The 23,239-nt window shown below is 34.7% G+C and overlaps 1 protein-coding gene across 2 annotated transcripts; it reads right to left on the bottom strand.

Moving 5' to 3' along the window:
- Positions 1-58: 58 nt before the first annotated feature.
- LOC131854850 (mucin-12-like) lies at positions 59-18,642 on the bottom strand. 2 transcript variants are annotated; one of them, XM_059206018.1, is made up of 9 exons: positions 18,340-18,642; positions 17,040-18,046; positions 14,532-15,323; positions 13,299-13,459; positions 11,100-11,237; positions 10,750-11,011; positions 10,129-10,418; positions 3,845-4,027; positions 59-3,133 (listed from the first exon to the last, which is right to left on the bottom strand). In XM_059206018.1, exons 2-9 carry the CDS (start codon positions 17,884-17,886, stop codon positions 3,047-3,049), a joined length of 2,760 nt encoding a protein of 919 aa, XP_059062001.1. In that variant the 5' UTR covers positions 17,887-18,046; positions 18,340-18,642; the 3' UTR covers positions 59-3,046. The 2 variants fall into 2 exon arrangements, with proteins under 2 accessions (XP_059062001.1, XP_059062000.1); XM_059206017.1 differs by having other exon boundaries at positions 14,532-18,046.
- Between the last annotated feature and the right edge of the window lie 4,597 nt (positions 18,643-23,239).

The following is a 23,239-nucleotide window of genomic DNA, read 5'->3' as shown; positions in this document are numbered from 1 at the left end:
ACCGTTAGCGCAGGCGGGTGCACCATTCCATTATCAACCCTCAAAAAAAAAAAACACTTTAATCGCAAGTCAGACAACGTCGAATAATTATATATGAATTAGAAGATGCTTCGCATCATGGCCATTATGTCATATACATAGTGGTGGACAAAATCATTCGTGGAAGGCAGATTTCACCGGCAACAACGCGCTGTGGTAACAACAAACAGAGATTATGGTATAAAAATAATAAACAAAAAAAGAATAAAAAAAAAAGTAAAATATTGAAACATGAAACTGAATAAAAAATAAGTTACTTGAATTTAGATGTATGATATATGCAATTATTATAAGTTACGTAATTCTAGATTCTTGTATAGGTTATGGTCACGCTTGTGACTAAATTGAGGCGATATGGATCGGGCCAGTGGGGCCGCCATATGTCGCTAGTACCTCGTGCGTGCCTCGTCCTCGTGATAGATTAAGTACAGAAGATGTGTGCACACACAACTATTTACCGGGACCTTATTAAATCTCATTCATATTGTACTTTTAATACAGCTGATTTTAATTGTATGTATATTATATGTATTAAAATATTTCATGCATTGTTTCTTAAACCAACTTAGTTTGGTGATTAGATAATTTTACTATTATTTTAATATATTGAAACCAAGGTTAATAGCTTCAATAATAACATTCACTAATAATAAATAATGACTTTCAGCAATGTTTTAGACTAATTATTATTTTGAGTACGTATTACGTCGCCCGAAAAGTATTTGTTAATGTATTATTTCAGTCGGACTTCAGTTCTATTACTTAACAATAGAGGCTGTGTGCAAGCAAATTATAAGTATTCTGAAAAAAGGTACTTGTTTTATTTTCTAAATGTCCTAAAATAATATTAATCTGTTTATTAAAATAATAAAACGCGATTTGAAATTTCACAACAGAACAGGTAAGATTATTTTAAATAGCCCATTACAATTGTAAGTCTGTAAAATGCTGCTCACTATAAATCAGTGGTAGTGTTAGAACAAGGTTCTGCAAGGGAGCAATGAGTACAAGTAAATATTTCACAAATTTCCAGTTTCTGTAACTTTATTTATTTGTGTATAACTGTGTAATATTTGCTTATTTTGTTTTTTTTTAGTAATAAACCATTCATGAATAATTCTTCTTTTGAACAATTAATGAAAGATAATAATAAATGAAATTGCCGTTTATTAAGATGTCTTACATTAAAATATTGTGTCAAAACAAATTCGACCAAGTCTTGTCCAATCTGAACAAAATAAAGTTTTCTTCAACTTTAATTACCAGATAGAACCTGTATTTTTACAATGCTACATAACTACTTAGGATTATAAACTACATTATGTAGTAATGTGTTAACCTATACAACCTAATGCAATAATTATACAAAATATCATCTCGTACTGTACTTTATTTGCACAATAGAAATATTGTTACATTTTGTTCGCTTTATAAATAGGGGCAAATTGTAGTCGTGGTATATACCATAAAAGAAAATATTATTTTAATGAGACCAGGTAAGAATTATATCTCCAGGAATGTGAAATTGAATGTATACATCAATGTTCCCACATGTTGTAAACGCTAGTTTTTCACAGACCAAAGGCTTAAAAATAATAATTAAAAATCACAAAATCAACAAAAGATTTTTAGTATTACATTTATCAGATTGAAAAGTACAGTTAAAAATTAAGTGGTAAACTTCACGAGACTATTTGTAATTTTCATGTTTAAAGAACAAATGCCATGTTCTATACATATTAGCTTTATTGGAGTATATCGTTTATGTAGTTGAATATATTAGATAGAACAGAAAAGCAAGACACTAAGTATGATTGTTTGTATCGGCAAATTTCTTTTGTTACTTTGTTACCACTCCTTGTATCATTAATAGGCCTAAGATCTTATAAAAGAAAAGATTGTATGAAGATCTCATTTGTTTACAGAAAATCATACAAACGACTAAGTAAAAAAGGAACTATTTGCCTTGCAATTTAATAATTTCTATACAATTCTGTACATGGTCATAGTCACAAATAAAAGGTCACCGATAATTTGAAATATCTATAAAATTGTTTAATATAATAATTCTACATTTACAATCCACATTGTTAATTTAAAAGAAAATAAATCATATTCCTCATTAGGCATTGCACAATAATATCATATTTACAATAAGAAATAATAGTGGAATAATTTCATTACAATATTGAAAATATACTCATATTTTATTAGAACATAACAAAATTTATAGTTTGCTTTTCTTACTTAGCATAACTGGCAAATAAATGATGGTTCAAACAACATGACTACATTTCGAGTATATAAAATAGAGTATTTCTTTGATGAGCCGATCATTATACAATCTCTATAAGTTCTAATCTTTGTATAAGACACATTTTCATTTAACAATAGATTCAACGTATCCCAACCTCATTGTTTTATATTAGTATATGCCGATTTTTATTTAGTTTCTGGTCAATTACCACGTTTACTAAATTTTGTTTACTAGTAATGCCATACAAGAAAAAAAACAGACTATAACTATAGTGCTCGTCGAAATTACGTATTTATAATGAGATAAATTTGTTTTGGCCATTATTTTGGGTAGACAATTGAATTTGTTAAAACTCAAAGCTAAGCTGCTCAGGTATTTTAGAACATTTGTTGTTATTCTAATTACATAAATATAGCGAATAACGAAAAAGGTTACCATGATCCATACAACATAATTATTTTTTACAAAACGGTATAAAAATGGCACCGGTGTATTGACACGAATGGACTGATACTAAGTAACAGCCAATAAAATTCGATGACAAAAACAATAAAAATAATATTAACTAATAGAAACGTGATGTGTGCCTATAGCTAGTAGATCCTGCCCCTGGTATTTAAATTTAAATGCTAGTACATTGCATACTAAAATACAAAAAGAATTACATACATACAGCACGTATTTCACAGGTATCAAAATCAAATTAAAAAATAGTCCATGAATACAGCGTCGTACATCGACGAGTGCGGGTTATACGAGGTGTCTGGCAGGTTGCTGACGCAGCTTGCGCTCCCAAGCCTCTGCTTCCGCCCAAGAGTGACGCACGTCGCGGAACAACTGTCGACAAATACAATGTTTAATGTATTTCGTGCAATATTTTTGAAGATGTAATAATGTAATATGTTTTAGCACAAAACAAAATAGGAAAGACACAAATGATAAAAACGAAATAGTTTTTTTCTTTAGTGTTTTTACAGAAAACCCTACTTCGGATTACTTATAATAGATGGCGTTCGTCAACGACAAACGATAAAGTTTATATATTTAAACGGTCATTTCTTCTTAATTAAGGTAATTTCAAGATTGATAAGAATTATAACCTCTGATCAAAAGTTGTAATATACCTATTTTAGGTACATTGTAAGTGATAAGAAGTTCACAGGTCACAGTGATTTTACACCATTTTGATATTCATGTGCAATATCACAGAAACTACTTTCTTTAACAGATTAAAAGAATGTACTTATTTAGTCATTTATCAAATGAGGTATAATTTATCTTAATAATAATATTATAAACGCGTTTGTGAGTATCAATGTTTGATGTTCTTAACATGCAAAAACTACTAAACGGTTTTTTTTTTAAACTTTACAGTAATATAGCTTATGCAATATCAGAATAACATATAGGCTATATTTTTATTGAGATTTGACCTGGGTGAAACAGCGGACACAGCTAGTATCAAATACATTATGGACGACACAATATTAATATCTATTATATATATACATTTTGTGAGTTATTGTCATATTGATGCACAATTATTACCTGTGACAACCAAACTTCGTCTGCTAACAACTCATTTAGTATTACAGTAGTATCCTTATTGGGGTTTTGCATTCTTTTCTCGGCAACTCGTTTACTACATTCTGCGTACATTAGATACTTTTGATGTGATATTCTTGAATATAGTTGCACACGACCGCAACATGTCCCGCATACGAGAAACTCCTGGAATAATATTTATTTTAATTACTTATAAATAGGAAAAAGTTATATTTATTGTTCACGTGGAAATAACTTGTTGCAAGTGCTATCCTGTTATACATACACTCATCTGACTGGCTGTAGCATCATGTATTTATCATAAGTCAGCAAATAGCATGAACATATAATAAACGTTCAGTTTTCTCCCGATTAAAAATTTGTCATATGTTACTTTATATACTAGGTATTCTGTATAAAATAAAATTGTCAGCCGTAACGTAGTATACCCGTCAGCTAGTGTATTATAACAATATTAGTAAAAATTTGGTCTTTGATAACACTATAATAAGCTTAAAATCAATTCCAGTTCTTGTTTAGAAAATTAATTTTAATATATGGTGTACTGCATATATTTGTATTATAATCATTTCTCATCATTACCACTTTTCATGATAACTGGCCGCTTACAGACAAGACAGACACGATCCACATTAAAATATTCTCATGTCATCCGTCACTCGCCACAAAATTCTAATAAAATTTTCTAGTATCGATTTCTATAATCTTCCTTAATATATACATTTTATCATTTGTTGAGGGTATATTTTATTTACATTATTATTACTACCGACCCCACATTGGTGACCTACCGACCGGAACAAATTCAACATAATGGAACAACAAATCGGGTTGGCGTGAAAGTACCACCTTTCTGGCCCGAAGAACCAGCCGTATGGTTCGCTCAGATCGAAGGACAATTCACGTTATCAAACATCACAGCCGATACCACAAAATTTTGATCACTAGTACGCAGCCGAGGTGAAAGATATAATTGTTTCGCCGCCACCTACGGATAAGTACGAAAAGCTAAAATCCGAACTTATAAAACGACTTACCACGTCAAAGGAGCGTAGAATTAAGCAATTATTGATGCACGAAGAGCTCGGAGACAGGAAGCCTTCACAATTCTTGCATCACCTGAAAAGTCTCGCTGGACAAGCAGTAAGTGAAGATCTTTTATACGTACTATCTGGTCCAGTCGCTTACCCGCTAACCTTCAGGCTATCGTCGCTTTGCAAAAGGATAGCACACTTGAAGCCACCGCCGACTTGGTTGATCATGTACACGATATCGCACCACCTACCATCGCACATGTAACGTCAACCGTACCGGAATCCGCGTTCAACACCATGTGCCAGCGAGTAAAGGAGTTAACTAGCCAAGTACAAGCAACAAGATCAGTCTCGTTCCAGATCGAGAGGCAGACCTTACTATGGTAGACGTACTAATTCAAGATCCCGCTCCCGATCTAAATCACAAACCAACGATGTATGCTGGTATCATAGAACCTTCGGAGCTGCAGCAAGACGATGTACTACTCCCTGCACATACAATTCGGAAAACTGCACAGGCAGCCAGTAGTGGCGGCAAATGACTGCCTAGTATGCAACGGCCGCCTCTTCGTCACTGACAGGAAAACCAAGGTCCAGTTCCTAGTAGATACAGGCTCTGACTAATGCGTATTCCAAAAATCAGCGACCAGAGGACCACGACGTAAAACCAGGTACGAATTGTTCGCAGCTAATAATACAGTCATAGCAACATATGGTTATATCCAACTGCACCTCGATTTTGGCCTCAGAAGAGATTTCAATTGGAGAGTCAACGACTGGCCGACGTTACCAAACCGATAATAGGAGTCGATTTTTTAAGTCACTACAATTTATTAATCGACTGCCGCAACCATCGACTTATAGACGTCACCACTCTCTCCATTTCAATCCCTCATTGCCAAGATACATCACAAGAAACAATTACAATTAAAGCAGTTACAGGAGATTCACCATTTCACGATTTGCTGCGCTAGTATCCTGAAATCACACGACCAGCTGGTGCACCAACCGAACCGAAGCATAACACGCAACATCACATCCGAACCACTCCCGGACCTCCAGTTGCATCTCAGCCTCGCCGATTAGCAACCGACCGACTGCTCATAGCTAAAAAAGAATTTGAAGATATGTTACAGAATAGAACTGCACGGTGATCCGAGAGTTCCTGGTCATCATCTTGCACCCAAAAAAGATGATGGCTGGCGTCCTTGAGGAGATTATAGAGCTCACACTCATCGCACGGACGATACCTGACAGGTATCCAATCAGACACCTCCAGGACTTCAGTTACCACATATCAGGTTCGCAAATACTGTCAAAAATTGACTTAATAAAAGCCTACAACCAAATTCCCGTAAATGAAGCCGATATTCCAAAGACCGCCATCACCACATCCTTCGGGTTATTCGAATTCCCATTTATGACGTTCGGCTTAAAAAATGCAGCCCAAACATTTCAACGATTTATCTATGAAGTGCTACAGGGACTCGAATTTGTATTCTGATATTTGGACGACATACTTATCTTCTCCAGAATTCAGGAAGGGCATCTTCAACACCTTAGAATCCTGTTCGATAGATTCAAAGCTTACGGCGTACTAATCAATACAGAAAAGTGCGTCTGGGGCGTTAGTGAGCTAACATTTTTAGGATACCACGTTTCCGTACACGGTACTCGCCCACTTCCAGAGAAGATCACAGCAATTCAAAGTTATCCACTACCTAAAACCGCCAAGGAATTGAGGAGATTCCTAGGAATGCTGAATTACTACAGACGATTTATTCCTAATGCAGCACAAATACAAGGAGACCTCAATTCTAAACTCGCAGGAAACATCAAAGGTTCAACTCCTATCAATATAACTGAAGACTCTGAAGCCGCATTCAACAAATGTAAGTCCAGTCTTTCTCAGGCAACGCTCTTGTCACATCCAGATGTTCAAGCCGAATTAGCCTTATTTACTGATGCATCTGATGAAGCTATTGGCGCCGTACTTCAGCAAAGACAGAACAATGCATGGTCTCCATTGGGATTCTTTTCACGCAAACTGTCATCATCACAAAAGAAGTACAGTCCTTACGATCGTGAACTGAAGCCATATATGAAGGAATTAGATACTTCAGATTCATGCTAGAGGCTCGAAATTTCGTCATATTCACTGATCACAAACCCATCACCTTTGCATTCAAAACAAAACGAGATAAATGTTCACCTCGTCAATTCAGATATTTAGACTTCATATCCCAATTTACAACAGATTTACGTCACATTGCTGGTAGCGATAACGTTGTAGCCGATGCACTTTCTCGCATAAAAGAAATCGGGCATGAGATAAATTATGATGATCTCGCACGCGACCAGGCTCAAGACCCTGAATTGCAAGATCTTCTCAGAAAAGGATCAGCACTAGATTTAAGACAGACCGATGGGAATGTATACTGTCACCACTCAACGGCATATCCTCGACCATACTTGACACCATCATTCCGTCGACAAGCATTTGAAAACATGCACAATTTAAGTCTCCCCGGAGCAGCAGCAACAGCCAAACTAATTGCACAGAAATATGTATGGCCTGGTATACGACGTGACTGCAAATTATGGGCTCAACAATGCACAGATTGCCAACGCAGTAAAGTCACACGTCATTCATTCTCACCTTTCACTACATTTCCCATACCATCCGAACGCTTTTCTCATGTTCATCTCGACATAATTGGCCCTTTGGCACATTCTTCTGGTTACAGGTACTGCCTCGCCACCATCGACAGGTTTACTCGTTGGCCTGAAGCTTACCCACTGGTGGACATCACCGCAGAATCATGTGCAAGCGCCTTCATTTCCGGCTGGATTGCCCGCTTTGGTTGCCCGCACTCCATAACCACGGACCGGGGGCAACAGTTTCAAACCTCTTCCAGCGCATTTCATAACTGGTCGGTGCTCAACACAATTCTACCACTGCTTATCATCCGCAGTGCAACGGCATAGTAGAGCGACTACACCGCCAACTCAAGGCAGCGATTATATGCCATAATAATCCACAGTGGACCGAAGTACTGCCACTGGTTTTATTGGGTATCCGCAGCGCCTGGAAGGAAGACCTGAAATCTTCAGCAGCTGAACTTGTCTACGGCGAGACACTCCGATTGCCCGGCGAGTTCTTCACTCCAGCTGCTAACACCACATCCGATCCCACGGATTTCGTCGCTCGCTTGCGCAGACATATATGGCCAAGTTTACACCAACTCCTGCATCGTGTCACAGTAAGCCAACATTTTACCTACCAAAAGATCTCTCCAGTGCAGAATATGTATTCTTACGCAGAGGTCCTATTAAGAAAGCTCTCGAACCACCCTATACGGGGCCGCATAGAATTATCTCAAGAGAAGCTAAGACGTACAAGATCGACGTTCAAGGCAAGGAGCTTACCGTCGGTTGAAACCAGCTTATATGGCACGCAGCGACAACGATTCCAGTCCGCACTCTACGTCAACGCAACAGCGATCACAATCCGCACCTGAGAGGCCACGTACTACACGCAGCGGCAGGACAGTTCACTTCCCGGACTACTATCGCCCGTGACACGGTCTCGGCAAGGGAGTGTTATGGTGTACTGTATAAATTTGTATTATAATCATTTCACATCATTACCTCTTTTCATGACAACTGGCCGCTTACAGACAAGACAGATACGATCCACATTAAAATATTCTCATGTCATCCGTCACTCGCCACATAATTCTAATAATATTTTCTAGTATCAATTTCTATAATTTTCCTTAATATACATTTTATCATTTGTTGAGGGTCTATTTTATTTACATTATTATTACTACCGACCCCACAAATAGATAACTTAATCTGCTTCGGCGCGCTACATGAAGCTGTATAAAATGTAGAACACGCTTGTTTTTAGTTTTGATGACCTTCTATAGAAGGTTTATAATAAACCTTATCATTGGTATTAATTAAATATAAATGATGACAAAAAAATATCTGAGCATTCTATAGAAGGTCATCAAAACTAAAACCTAACCTAACACCATCTAGTCTCAAGCTATCCAGAGCTTAACTGTTACATATACATAGTTGTAATTTTAGTTTTTTTTTGTTATCATTTTTTGTTAAAATTTTAATTTTTGTTATACATATATAATATATACAGAAAATACCCCACCCAATCATATCATACTCATGACTATTTGTATCGTGCAAGAAATCGAACGAATCCATTCAGCGATTATCAAAAATAAGGTGATGTGCTAAATCGCTAGACTACGGATGACATACAAATGTTTGAATTAAGTTAGGAAACATGTAGTCACTACCCGCATGAGGCATTACATTGATGTCAAAGAATTTAATCAGCAGTCGTTCAGCGATAACTCTTCTACGCCTTTACAAATAATTAGTTTGTCTACAAACGAAGAAGACAATTTTTGTTGACAATTATGCATTACAAATTACATTATAAATACAAGGCATAAGCTAGCTATACAAGTTATTGTAAATGTTAATTACTAGGTAGTTTTAAATTGTCAATATAAATTGATCGGAATAAATTGGTTCAGTATTGTTTACTAAAATTCACTATACATATTTTATTGACAAATTGAACGTAATTTAAAGCTCCAATATCTTTAAATGTTTAGTCGTTCCTTACTAATATAAATTACGTATATCATAATATGTTTAATAAATAAGAACACCTGAATCAATATTAATCTTATTTTAACTTTACGTTGTGTCATTCACGTTATACAAATTATTATTTGTATAACATGAATGACACAACGTACGTTGTGTGTATTGGTCTAGGTAGACCAATCCAAACAATCATACTCGTGGATACAAAAGTTTCGTCGCGAAAGGACCACCGCTTATCACACTATGCCAACTAAATATGTGGAGTATTTTTGTTTTTGTTGGAATTATAATGGCATGGTGCACCTGCCTACGTTAACGGTATACGCTGGCGGTCGTCACCAGTGGAGCATGATAAATATATAAGTTCAGTAATGTTATTGTCCATCATGACAATTCACCAGAAATTAGTCATGATGGTTTCCAGAGGGAACCGCGCGGAGGCCAGCCGACAATAGTACATTGCCAGCAATGGGGTCGTCAGTCCACATTACTAATAATTGGGGAATATTAGTAATGTGGACTGACAACTGACTGACCCCACCAACGTGTGAAGTAGTTAATAGGTAACGCTGGACAATAACTCACTTTCTCGTAGGCGAGCCTCGCGTCGGGCTGGACGGGCTCGAGCGTGGCGGGGTTGTAGGGCTGGCCGTAGAGCAGCAGGCGGGCGACAGCGGCGCGGGCGCAGGCCCGGCACGCGCCAGCGCCGGCCGCCACGCTCAGCCCGGGCCACGTGCCCACCGCAGCGTCCAGCGCCCGCGCCGCTGCTGCCGCCGCTCCCCCAGCTCCACCCACACCCGCGCTGCTAGACACGCGCCCGCGCATCCGCTCCGTCACTTCATCCACCGTTTTCACGTTGGACAGGAAGTATTCGTCTGGAAACGATATTTGTACACGTTAATACGGTTCCAGATTCCCTATTCAAGTATATTTTTAGTGTATACATTTCAATGAATTCAGTTTCCTATTGATACCAAATTGATTAACTAGTTTTGTTACGATAGATGTTCTTTTTAATTAATACTAAACCTGCCTGCCATAATCTAAATAAATCGTTCAAGTTCATAACATTTTTACGATTGTGTATTTGCATTTTTATCTTGCGTCCGCAGAATTTAACACTTCTCTATATACCCAAACCACTGCAATTCTGTTACACTTTGGAGTTAATGAAAACATTTACATAAAAAATAAAAAGCAACTCACCTTGCTCTTGAAATATTTCCGTTAGAAAATTCGGGTCTAATGCATGTGATATTAATGTTTGTATATACACTTCAAAATTCTCCTGATACATTTGAGTTTCCAGCATCCTTTTCTCTATAAAACTACAATCATCGAAGGGCAATTCGCTTCTAGGCAATTCACTCCTAACTAACTCTACTATCGTCTCCAAATGCGACTGTGACCGAACTTTCACTGGGACCTGTGTGTATAATTTTTTATTTTCTGGATTCCACGCCGCGTACTGAAATTATATAATTTAATTATCAGACACGAAATCAAACCATTGTCTTGTCTGATTAGTTTCTCTCTTTCACAACAATTTAACTTACAGTGGAAATATTTCGATACAATACTTTGCCATTCTCTTCAAAAGGTTCATACTTTTGTAGCAATGTTTTCCCATCTACCCTCCAAATAGAAGGCCACATCTCACTTAATTCAGTTTTTATCGCCACAAATTCTCCGGACTGAAATAAATTGGGTATTACTTAGATATTAGGAGCACGGAGCACATATAAGCAATAGACTGCATAAATACTCATACAATGTAACCTCAAGGTACTGGTGACTAGTATTTGGATACGTATACTCACGTTATATTGGATTGAACTCTACCTGTTAGAATAACGTCTACACACTGGCATGATTACGAAGTGCAGCGATTGAAGTACGTTTTCAAAGTGTAAAGTTAAGCTTAAATACATGGTAGATTCATAATCCGTAAATTTCTATATATCGGTATTATAATACCGTGGTAATACCAATAACTTTGTACTTAATACCTTGTTATTTATCCATGATTTTTATACCTCGATTCAGTACATAAAGCCTTTCTCTGGCTATTTATGTCACATAAAAATAAAGATATTAAACATTTTTTGTGACATTAATTAATAATAATAAATATAACCCAGGACAATTCACACAGCGCCATTTAGTAATGCCAAGTAGATAGTCTATCCAAGTGTCTGATTGGTACTAAACAATAGATATAAATAGATTTTTTGGCAATATATACATAACATACATAGGGAATATCCAAACCTTTCTTTAAACATCATACTTAGGAATACAAATGTTTGCGCTGTGCGAGTAATCGAACTGGCGACCATCAGAAGTTTGGCGGTGTTTAATCCGCAAGACCACCGAGGCCGTCAAGTACCTACTTAGATATTGTTAATATTTATTATTATGAATATCATAATATTACAGTCATTGTTAGACTATAACCTGCTTAACTTTGTTCACTTAATTCTGTAACTTCATCACTTTAATCCAAACGATAAGAACGAGACGACGTTTAAGACGACCTTGAGGTGATTTGAGAACCAGTGAGTAGATCCGCGTGGATTTCTTACTACTCAATTTTCTTAGTATAAACATCATAAGAAATTGCTTTAAGTTTTTTTTTGTATCCTTTTTGTTCCATGCGAACATTCTTGCAATTTCCTTGTTAAAAACATCATGTATTTTGTAATATGTTAACATAATAGTTATCCTATTTGCTTATTCCTTCTATGCGATCTTTTCTTACGCATTTCTTAAATCCATTACAAGTATCTTTTTCCAATACAATTTTCTTCTCCCTAGTTTCTCACCGTCTACTATTATCCGTATATGTGCGATTCTTTTCTCTCTCTACTCTTTTGGAGTGTAGCCTTGAGTTGAGTAATGCTTCTAACAATTGCCGAGTGGTCGATTTACCCGTCATACTGCCACGTCTTTCTTAAGATCTCGTACTTGTATTTAAGCAGAAGGAAGATTTCGAAAATTTAATTTAAAATGTTTAAATCTAAGAATTGACGTTTTATTAAAACCCTTTGTAAAAAAGATAACTATGACATACGTACGTACGTACATATGTACTATGCATAACATCATTATGAAATCAGTTTAGTAGTACTGTATCTTTTAAATTCACTTAGACAGCAAGAACATTGAACAAACATGATATTGGAGCCCAATAATACCTGAATATTTAGATTCTAGTATAAATGTTTTTTTTTATTTATTATAGAAGATATCTAGCAAGTGTTACCTACCTTCGTGAAATCTGTATTGAATAAGCAAACTTTTGAAACTACTTGCCAAAATACTTTACTTTTTTTTTCAGTACAGTTTAAAGTTAGAAAATATATTATTTATATATTTTGTTCAATGATTTTTCTGAACTAAGACGACTTTAAATTTAAGGCTATGATTAATAGAAGCAGTACTCAGGTTATAGGATGTTGATTTTTTAGCTTTTTTTTTATACAAATACTTATTAGTTTCATAACTACAGGGTCAAGATTTCTTTATTTTTCTGAATGCCTTCACTTCCGGTTAATCGTAGATCTTTGATAGCCTGTGTAGTATATATCTTTCTCGTACAGCCTCTGCAGTAATTTTATGTCGAGATACTATATTTTTATTAGTAGGTACTGTCCTGTATTTATTACAATTCTTACTGCCAAGAATTAAATTGATTCGATTTTGTTGGTGCGGTACTAAATTCGCCTTGTAAACAAACACTACAAATTCTTTACCTGATAAGGCATTTCTTCTATTGGTCTAGTATTTTCAATTTGTCCTGTACTGGAAATTTGCTGATGGGTTTTGATATGGTGTAATTTTCTATCGCTGTTGTTGTCATTTTCTTGAGCACCATATCCGAGCCCATAACCTAGACTAGGTCCATGTGCTGTAGCTAAAATGAAAATTTAAATCATAAACGAGAAATTACAGTTTTAAAAAACAAAAATTTAAAAATATATTTACCTGTTGTTAAGATCAATGCAGTGCTTGTTGTGTTGAATATATCAAATTGTAATTAAGGTTTGAGGAGTGGTGAGGAAAGGAAGCCAAGTGACGAACAAGTCATCATTGTGATAACATGTACACATGACAGCTATTGCTTTAATATTGCTTAGACAATTAATTTATTATACAATCAATAAATTCAAACAAAAAAAGATTACAATTACAATGTACATGTTATCCCTATTTTGGCGAAGTGAGGGGTGCTACCAGGAATAATTATAAATTAAAATTATTTTACACATGATCAGTAATATACTCGTGTTTATTTTATGTCTCCTCCTATTATACAAAAGTATTTACATAAAATATTGAGAATTGTGCATAAACAAATAACAATTAAATAGAAATACAAAAAACTTATGTCCAGGGCATGGCCATCTATTACATAATCTTGCACTTACTTATAGCTGTCAATTTATTATGCAAATCATTTTCTCCTTATAATATAAAATCACTTTCAGCTAAAGAATATGCATACACTATAGTAAGTACCACCTAAACTCAATACTGTAAAATACAATACACTATGTTATATATACAACAGACACCCACTGGTATTGATTCCATAAAAAAATATACCACGATTTTAGAATTATTAATGGTAGCACCCCTTCAGTAGCGAGTATGACAAGAGTCACAATTTCTACAATTTACAATAAAATGGCACTAATAATGTGTCATTAACAACAATGCAAGTGAAATCTTGTTACAGACTAACGCTAAAAATATCAACCTCTACAAGATAGGTACATCACATTTCTTTTATAGAAAATATATACAGTTCAATAATCATAGATTTCATCTAATAAAAATTTACATTATCACAGTTAAAATGTAACAAGTTTTCACGATAACCTGCCTTAATGGCAGTTAGCTTGCTCCTGTCATACAAGCTTCAGGGCTAGCTCTTCACCATCGCGCTCTACTTCTTAAATGGAAATCTAATAAATTGAACGCACCTTCGTCGGGTTGTTGTTGGTAATAGTATTGCTGGTGTGGCGCTGCCTGCAGCGTAGCCACGGGCGGCGGCGCAGGCGGTCGTGGCTTCTTAGGCGCGGCCGGCTGAGGCGCCACTACTGCTGAAGGCGTCGGCTTATTCATAGTCGTCCGACCCTTCTTACCTTTATCATTTAGAGGCGTACTAGGCACATTGAGCACTGGCTTATTCAATCTTCTTGCTTCTTCATCCGCATCGTAAGAAGATTCCTCACTTCCATCATATTTACGTTTTCTATCCTTATTCAAGTTATAATAACGGGGATCATCCAATTCAAGACCTTTTGTTTGCGAGCTAAGTAAATTTGTCGACGTACCATGTATCTGGTTAGCACCCAATAAGCCTGCTGTGCTCATATTTGCTGTCGAACTCATAGCTGGATTACTCAGAGACATCCCTGTATTTATTACATTAGGCGTCGTCATAGCGCCGTTAGCGCTTTGCTGAGTAGTATTTGCATCACACTGACTTTTAGTGTGATCATTCTGTGTGTACCCTTTATTATTAGTATTGCTGTTTGTAGTAGTTCTCGACCAAGTCGATTTTCTGGCGCCTCGACCGGCCGGTGGCGGAGAAGTATCCCGTTCTCCTTGTAAAAATTTCAAGTAAGAAGCCATGAAACCTGAACCGGGGCCCGTGACTGGGACATTGAATTTTTTTTCCATAATTTTTGTAGTAGCGTCTTGTGAAGTGCTGTTTAGATTTGGCTGCTGTGAAGTGGGTGCTACCGATGATGCAGTATTTGCCCGTTGTTCTGCAAGGAAACCAAGTTCTTCCTCTATATTAGGTACTACCACCTTAGGCTGTTCCTCTTCACGAGTTTCAGGCGTTGAAAAAGATGACGAGGAAGCCGAAGGTGGAGTCTCGCTAAATGACGACAATGGTGTTAACTCCACAGAAGATTGGAAATCAGGATGTGGACCTAGGTGAAATGGCGGGAAATATGTTAAAGCATGGCCATGTGGCATAGCAAGTGCTTGATGTTGGTTAGCAAAATTTGTTGCATGTAGTGGAGCTTGAGAACCGAAAGCGGTAGTGCCAGGAAACATTTTGGGTGGAGGAGGTGGAAGATTCCATCTTTCAAAATCAAAATAGCTACCATTCTGTTGTTGATTACTAGTTGAACTATGAGCTGGTGGTGGAATTCTATTAGCTAAATAATCTGCCATTACTGCATTTGATATTTCATTCATATTTGTATGAGAAACAGGTTTTTCAGTACTCTTTCTTCGTGCTACAGTTTTATTGGACACCGGTGGTGTTGATATTGGGGTTTGATTTTTACTTGATTTTGTATCTTGTAATTGACAACTTTGTTGCAAACTTTGCAAGTTTTTGACTATAGTCATGGGATCCCCTCTACAACTAGAAAGATCTTGTAAAGCCACATTGTTACTATCAAAATAGTTTTGATGTTTCTCTGACAAGGTTCTGTGAGTTGGAGTTTGAGGAGTTTCCTCATTATGACTGTTACTTTCAGCTAATGTACTATTATTGTAAGTATTACTATTACTACTGGTATTAGAAAATTTTCTAGTTGATTGCCGTTCATTTTCCCAACAACTTTGACTGGAAGACTGACTTTGTGTTCGTTCAAATCTATTTTCAGCATAGGTTTTAGTTTGATCAATACCTAAAGCTCGTGTTATAACAGACGGATACGCTACCTGACTATTTTGTGAAGGAGGCCGTGCTATTGATGCATCCAAAGGTGATCTGGGTGCAGAACTGTTAATTTTATTAAAGTGGTCACCATGTTGCTGTGGTGAATTTATAGAATTCATAGGACTATGGTACATAGGATAAGCAGGACTAGAACCATGCCCAATGGGAGAGGTCTGTGGGGGAGCATGTGAAGGACTCTGTCTTCTAGCTATAACCACACTGCAGTCAGGACCATTTTGTGAACTACTACTGGAATAACCAGTATCAGTACTAGAACTACTTTTTGCACGAACATGATAATCAGATTCAACATTATTACCACTTTGATAATGTCTAAAACTAGAACCCTGAGAGGCAGAATATTGAGTACTACCAATTCGATTAGATTTAGAAGAATTAATACTACTACTACTGTAGCTTAATCTTCCTGGGGCATCCATAATAGAATAACTTATAGGGGATGACTGAGGTTGCAATTTATCATTAGAGTCACAACTTTTTCTTTGTTCTGTATTTAGTTCTGGATATATTTTACTCTGAGCTTTTGTCTGCACTTGAGGTGGTTTTGATGTGGGTGAGACAAAACTACTACTACTATTTGATGATTGTCTTGATGATTTTTCACTACTGCTATTTTTAGGCGACTGGGAGTTATAAATAGAAGAGGAAGGTCGGGAAGTGGTGTTAGTGGAAGAACGATAATCTTTGCTTGGTGGTGTAGAGGAAGAGGTTACAGGTGGAGTTGACACAATACACGATTGCTGGGAATGAGCAGTTGAACTTGCAGAACTTGAATATGACTTACTTCCAGCATAATCCTGCTGAGATGAAAGTTGCCCACCCTTTGCACTTGCGCTTGTACTATATGAGTTATCAGTCTGATTTCCAAAAGATGAAGGAGATTGAAAAAATGTGGATGATGTGGAAGATGCTGGTTTTGATCCTGTTGCTGGTGAACCAGACCTATTTGTTTGTTTACCAGTACTTGAAATCTGAGAGTTCAGATGATTATTGAGTGTTTGTGCTGCAGCAAAATGGGCATTAAAATTCTCATAGGTTGCAGATGCCTTTGTTGTAGCTGGACTTGGTGATGACGGCACAACACTCTCATGGGGCAATATCCCAAATGGACTTGGAAGTTGATTATTTCCTTGCCAACTTAAGCTGGCTGTACTTCCTGGTGTTGAAGATTGATCAAAAAATGATGTTCCTTGTGCAGCTAATGTTTGATGAGAATAGTTTTCTCGCAATGAAGATAATTCAGTTTCTACTGAAGATTGTTTTGAAGCAACGGCTTGAGCTATTACTTGTCGATGTTGGGCCTGAAGAGAAGAGCTATAATGTGCAGGTTTAGGATTTGCATGGTGAAAAAGTGGTGAGAATACTGCATCATACCCAACAGCAGGTGGAGAAAGAAATCCTCCTGGGTTAAAAGGAGATGCTGTTGTTGAACCAAGTTGTCCTGCTAATGAAGCAGTAGTATGTGCTGCTTGAAGCAGCAACTGACTTGTTGTCGACGGTACGGACTGGCTGCCTAATCCTGTACCACCACTGGCTAGGTGGTGATGAAAGTCTCCACTTGCAGCACCAGCCTGTACCCCTGCTAACCGATTGTATGAAGCATATGCTGACCATGGTCCTACTGGATCCATTACCACCTCCGGGATGTTTTGTTTTGTGTCAATGTATGTAATATGTCAATAGAAGTCCACACTTTCATCCATATCCACTAGATGTGTTATTTACCACTAAATTGATGCACTGATTATCATCTTGAGTTTATTAGTAAATTCTTAGACATAAAATACACCCCTGAAAAGAAGAAAAGACAATTTTAGTGTACAAATACAACTCTACACAATTTAAATACGTCTTATTGGAGTTCTATTAAATGTTTATAATGGTATTAATGACTTCATAAATTACGAACATAGACTAATGACAATATCATTGTATATAAGAATATTAATTATCATTTGGACAATGTTATTGAAATAAAAATACCGCCGCTTCGCCATGAAAGCGTCAAGGTGCGACGGAACAATACAGAATCTTTTTTAATTGAACAGGTCACTTTCAGTAAGTGTACAGTCATCAAAACATACCATCGCTTCAGTTTTCAACAAAACATTTATCAATGTGGTTTCGGAGGACGCTCACACGACAGATAACATCATAAATATGGCCTCGACTCCTTGGGTGCTCGCTGCGACGGGTTTTGTCTATTGTGAAATAAAGCCACTGCAGTTTAACGACATACACAACAGTTCACGATATAATTTTCACTTTTACAATAATATATATCACTTTGTACAACAGTAAAATGATTAAATGTACCAATTACTTTATTTACAAGTAGAAATAAGACAACGTTTCGCCTTTCACATTAATAGTCGCCATCTTACTTGCCGAATATCTGTCGGTCGAACGACCGCACACAACAAGCAACGTAACGCCATCTAGTGATAGATATTAAAACATCGTTAGCGAGTATTCAAAAAATGTAATAGTTTAGACCTAAATAAAACTAGTTTCATATAAAAGTATATTAGTAGATCTTTTATTCCATTAAAAATAATATAATTTGAATAACAAATTTTTAATTGTCGTAACATAATACAATATATTAATATATACCATTTGAATTCAGCGCTTTTTTGTTATAGACAACGTTTAGTAATTTCATGTTTGACAAATAATACAGAAGTAGTAAAGGTATCGAATGTATAAATTTAGGAAATTAAATTATATTTTATTAAATATACCATACCTATGATTTACTGTACTTTACAAAATGTTAAGAGGTAACTTAAAATAATAAAACGTACTGCAATATTTTTGCAATAATATACGTACGTTCTGTTATACGCAAATAAACAGGGTTGTACCATTGAGCAAATTATCATAACGTTTAGTTGTACTTGTTGTAATTAGTGTAAATAACATAGTGATTACTAGCTCTAATTATTATAGCAATTCCCAATCGTTTCAATTCAGAGCAGATGCGATCTAAGTTTTACGGTTCGTTAATCCATTTAATTTACAGTTATTAACGAACCATTCAACCGTTAATAACTGTTAAATTGTAAATTTAATCCGTTCAAATGAGAATTGTTAGTAACTATTAAATCTAATATATTGGCTTAATATAAATTTAATAGTTACCACATTTATATGAACTACAAAATATAAGTACTTTTTTTCCAATGACATATTTCTAAGATTAAACAGAAGGAATTGCTGTTCTATATAATTAAGTAGTACGTAAGTAGCACTTTTGTTTGAAGTTTGAACGGCTACGGGTTAGACCCCAGACTAGAATAAAGTTTCTACCTACAGCTGTTTCTGTATGATACAGGTCTTTATACTTTATGCCAAATACGTAAAGATTATCACTAACTAGCCCATAGAAAGTTTTAAAAACTATCGGAGGGTAACAAAATGTGTAGTTATTTATTTACAGAACAGTAAACTATAGTAGTGATTTCTTTATTGAGTAGTTGTCTCTACTTGACAATAGATGGCGTTAACTTTCTAAGCTCTGGAACAATTTTTAACTCTTATAGTTACCAAATTTACGAATAATATTAAATTAGCAAGAAAGTAAGTTCTTTCAACCATAAAAGTTTAATTTGGAGAGTTTCTATATTCCAGGAACATGTATGTATAGAACATATATTTATAGAAATTAATTAATTGTATGTTACTTTAATCGTGTTCTTTTCTTAATACTTTTATTTTCGATTTCTGTTGCATATTATAAGATATGTAATGAAACTGAAATTCATAATATTATTGTGCCGCTATTTGTTAAAGCTTCTCAGTTTGTTTTACAAATAGTTTCAAATTATATTATATGAACAATTAAGAACAAATTGGAGTGGATCGGCGAGCTTATATCACGATTATAAATAAAAGACGGTATACTACAGATAATTTTAATGGACAAGTTTGTTGGAGTTATCTACGCAAGTAACAATTTATTATATGGAATCTTTGGTCAATTTTATAAAAAAAAAAACATTAAATTTAATGACTCGGAAGACTATAGTGTCAACGATTTTATTTGGTAATTAATGTTGTTATATCTGTAGACACAGGTGACTCACCATCGTGGTAGGGGAGGTTTTATAATAATATAACACTTTAGGCAAGTCTCAGTTAGATGAATCTCAAAATGGCGCCATTACAAAATGTCTGTACAATAGAAAGACAGTATATACAATAAATAAATAAAATCGTAACATGAATGTAGAATAATTTATCTACCCTTGCATTGTTTTATCTTCAACAGATATTTTACACTTTTACTCTAAAAATGTGTGTATGTAGGTATGTAATATAGAATAAGTTTAGAGTAAAATTATTAAATTAAAATACATATGCAGTACTTAATAATTCAATAATCTATTTATTATGAGGACATATTATTATATATATTTTTTGGCGAATACAGTAAACTTCCGTTATTTATCTGTTTTAATGATTTTCATACCCATTATTGGATCCATGCTGAAAGCTACGAAATTTATATTTCATAGCTTTCCAATATTGCTGAATGAATATTAAGAATCATAGGTATATTAGAAGTGTTTCTTAAAAGCATCAACCTTCAAATATAAACTATCAAAGCTAAACCACTAAATACTGTATTTTATACTTGAGAATGAGGACTATAACTTAGATGTTAAGCGAAAAACGTGAAGAAATATTACAATTCTTAGAAAATTTCCGACTCAGAAAAGCAATAAATACAGTTCTTCATTCTAAAAAGTATGTACTAAAGTGCAAACCTTCATTCATAACATGTCACAGAGGGCGGATTATAATAAAATGGCACCATTGTTGCTTTTTATAATGATATATAACACTGTGCATGTCTAGTTAGGGATTTTACAGATCTTGTTTGTTAACGGTAGTATTTTAAAAAAATATGTTTAATGGAACAGCTATTAATTCTAAGGTAAATACAGAAATAATTACCTAAAAATCCTATTAATAATGGAACATTAAATCACAACAAATTAATTTCAGAAAAATCACGATTTTTACCCTTTCTACATGCACTAACACTAATTTAATTACGACATCTTCCAATAACCCACTATTACTTTAAAGACAATGTTCTATAATAGTTACCTAATATTTTTAAACGTGTGTGGTGTATGTGTGTGTAAATTTCCAAACTATTTTAGTAAATTCAATCAGTATTATTTTTGGCACAAATACTATAAAAATATGCATTAAGTGGTTAAAAAATTGTAAAGAAACGATATAATAAATATTTAAAAATTTCTATTATTTGGCATAATTTGTGTAATGACACAGATTATATAACAATTGGTAGACAACACATCGAATTTTTAGATTAATTGATATATTTAAACTGATATATAATTTTAAATCAGTTACATGAGATTTTTAATAAATGAATCAGTTTCAAGTAGGCCGACAGAGGCTTTATCTTGATAGCAATGAATTGTTATTTTAAACTGGCTAAAATGTAAAATTTTGCGATTATGTAACAGTTGTAGTATGAAACGTACCTACTTACTACTCGATTTGTACCTTGCAACAGCGACAGGTAATCAAGCAAATTGTACAAGGTGAAGAGAAAGTAAGATCTGTAAAAAAATATTCCAGGTTCCATAACCATTATATAAAAATAAACGACCCGGCAATTATACATATCCTCCTAAAGTTAGCCACGTCTACTTATATTCTAAAAGACTTTAACATACGTCACAGTATTTGTACGAATTATAATGCATTGCATACTAATTGATAATTAACAAAATACAAAAGTAGAAGACAACATAAGACTTATAAAACTATTAAACCTGTAGTAAATGTCAGATAAATAAACATAATTACCATTGATACTTCACTGTTTGTCCCGGCTTCGCACGGGTGTACATGTATTATATATATAAACCTTCCTCTAGAATCACTCTATATATTTAAAAAAAAACCGCTTTAAAATCCGTAGTTTTAAAGATTTAAGCATACGTGGGGACAGACAGCGACAGCGACTTTATTTTATAATATGTAATAATGATAATGATGATATAATAAATTTTATTTCATATTATGTAATACAATAAAAATATATTTAATATGAATTTAATTATTACAAAATAACTTTGTATTTATTCAGAAGACGAATAAATGAAATTGCTGTTTAGTTATACAATAGTTTTTACATTCGAACAGTGCTTAGAATTTATTGTCTGATCCTATTAGTTTGTACAGCAGAGCTGTTGAATTGAAATTAAGATTAAAAAATGTTTAGCTGCCTATTAGTCAATTGCATCGTTCTTGTTATGTAATCATTAAAAGCATGTAGCATTTGATTTTTAAAAATATATGTATATTTTTTCCCGTGCATAGTTGTTGTTTAATTTCGCTAATCTAGCTTTTAATAAAGCCTAACATTGTATGTTTCATAAATTCTCTATATTTATAGATACTTGGCTCTTATATATTGCAGTAATAATGCTAATAATAGTTAACAAAGGAATTGAGGTAGTAAAATCAATAGAAATGTTGTTCTTATAATACAGAAAGTTCAATAAATTACGAACTGAAGTAATTTCTGCATTGTTACATAAGCTGTCTCAAATACATAAACATTTATCATACAATAATGTACCTACATATACGACATGCTGCATTAAAATTTGATGTTATATATATGTATGATTTTGCCTATTATGCGGAAAAAAGTGTGGCATAATGGTTATATGAATACGATGAATGTAACACGATATCATCGGTGTTACAATTTTAGAAAACAATGGTATATTTATTTAATAGAAGATTATTACATAAACAGTTCTTAGAATTAAATTGGATGAAAAAAAAGTTCTAAGTAATTTTTACAAATAATAACACATTATGACACTTTTAAATGTCTTTAGATCATAGTCGCCATACCCGGAGCAAAAAAAAACACCACAGTTACTACTACGAGACCGCATTACGCCGAATACACGTTGACTGCTT

The sequence above is a fragment of the Achroia grisella genome, unplaced genomic scaffold, assembly GCF_030625045.1.
Source record: "Achroia grisella isolate CSIRO2021 unplaced genomic scaffold, CSIRO_AGI_Agris_v1 utg1245, whole genome shotgun sequence".
In the NCBI taxonomy this organism is placed as follows: Eukaryota; Metazoa; Arthropoda; class Insecta; order Lepidoptera; family Pyralidae; genus Achroia; species Achroia grisella.
This window is presented reverse-complemented; position numbering and strand designations above follow the sequence as displayed.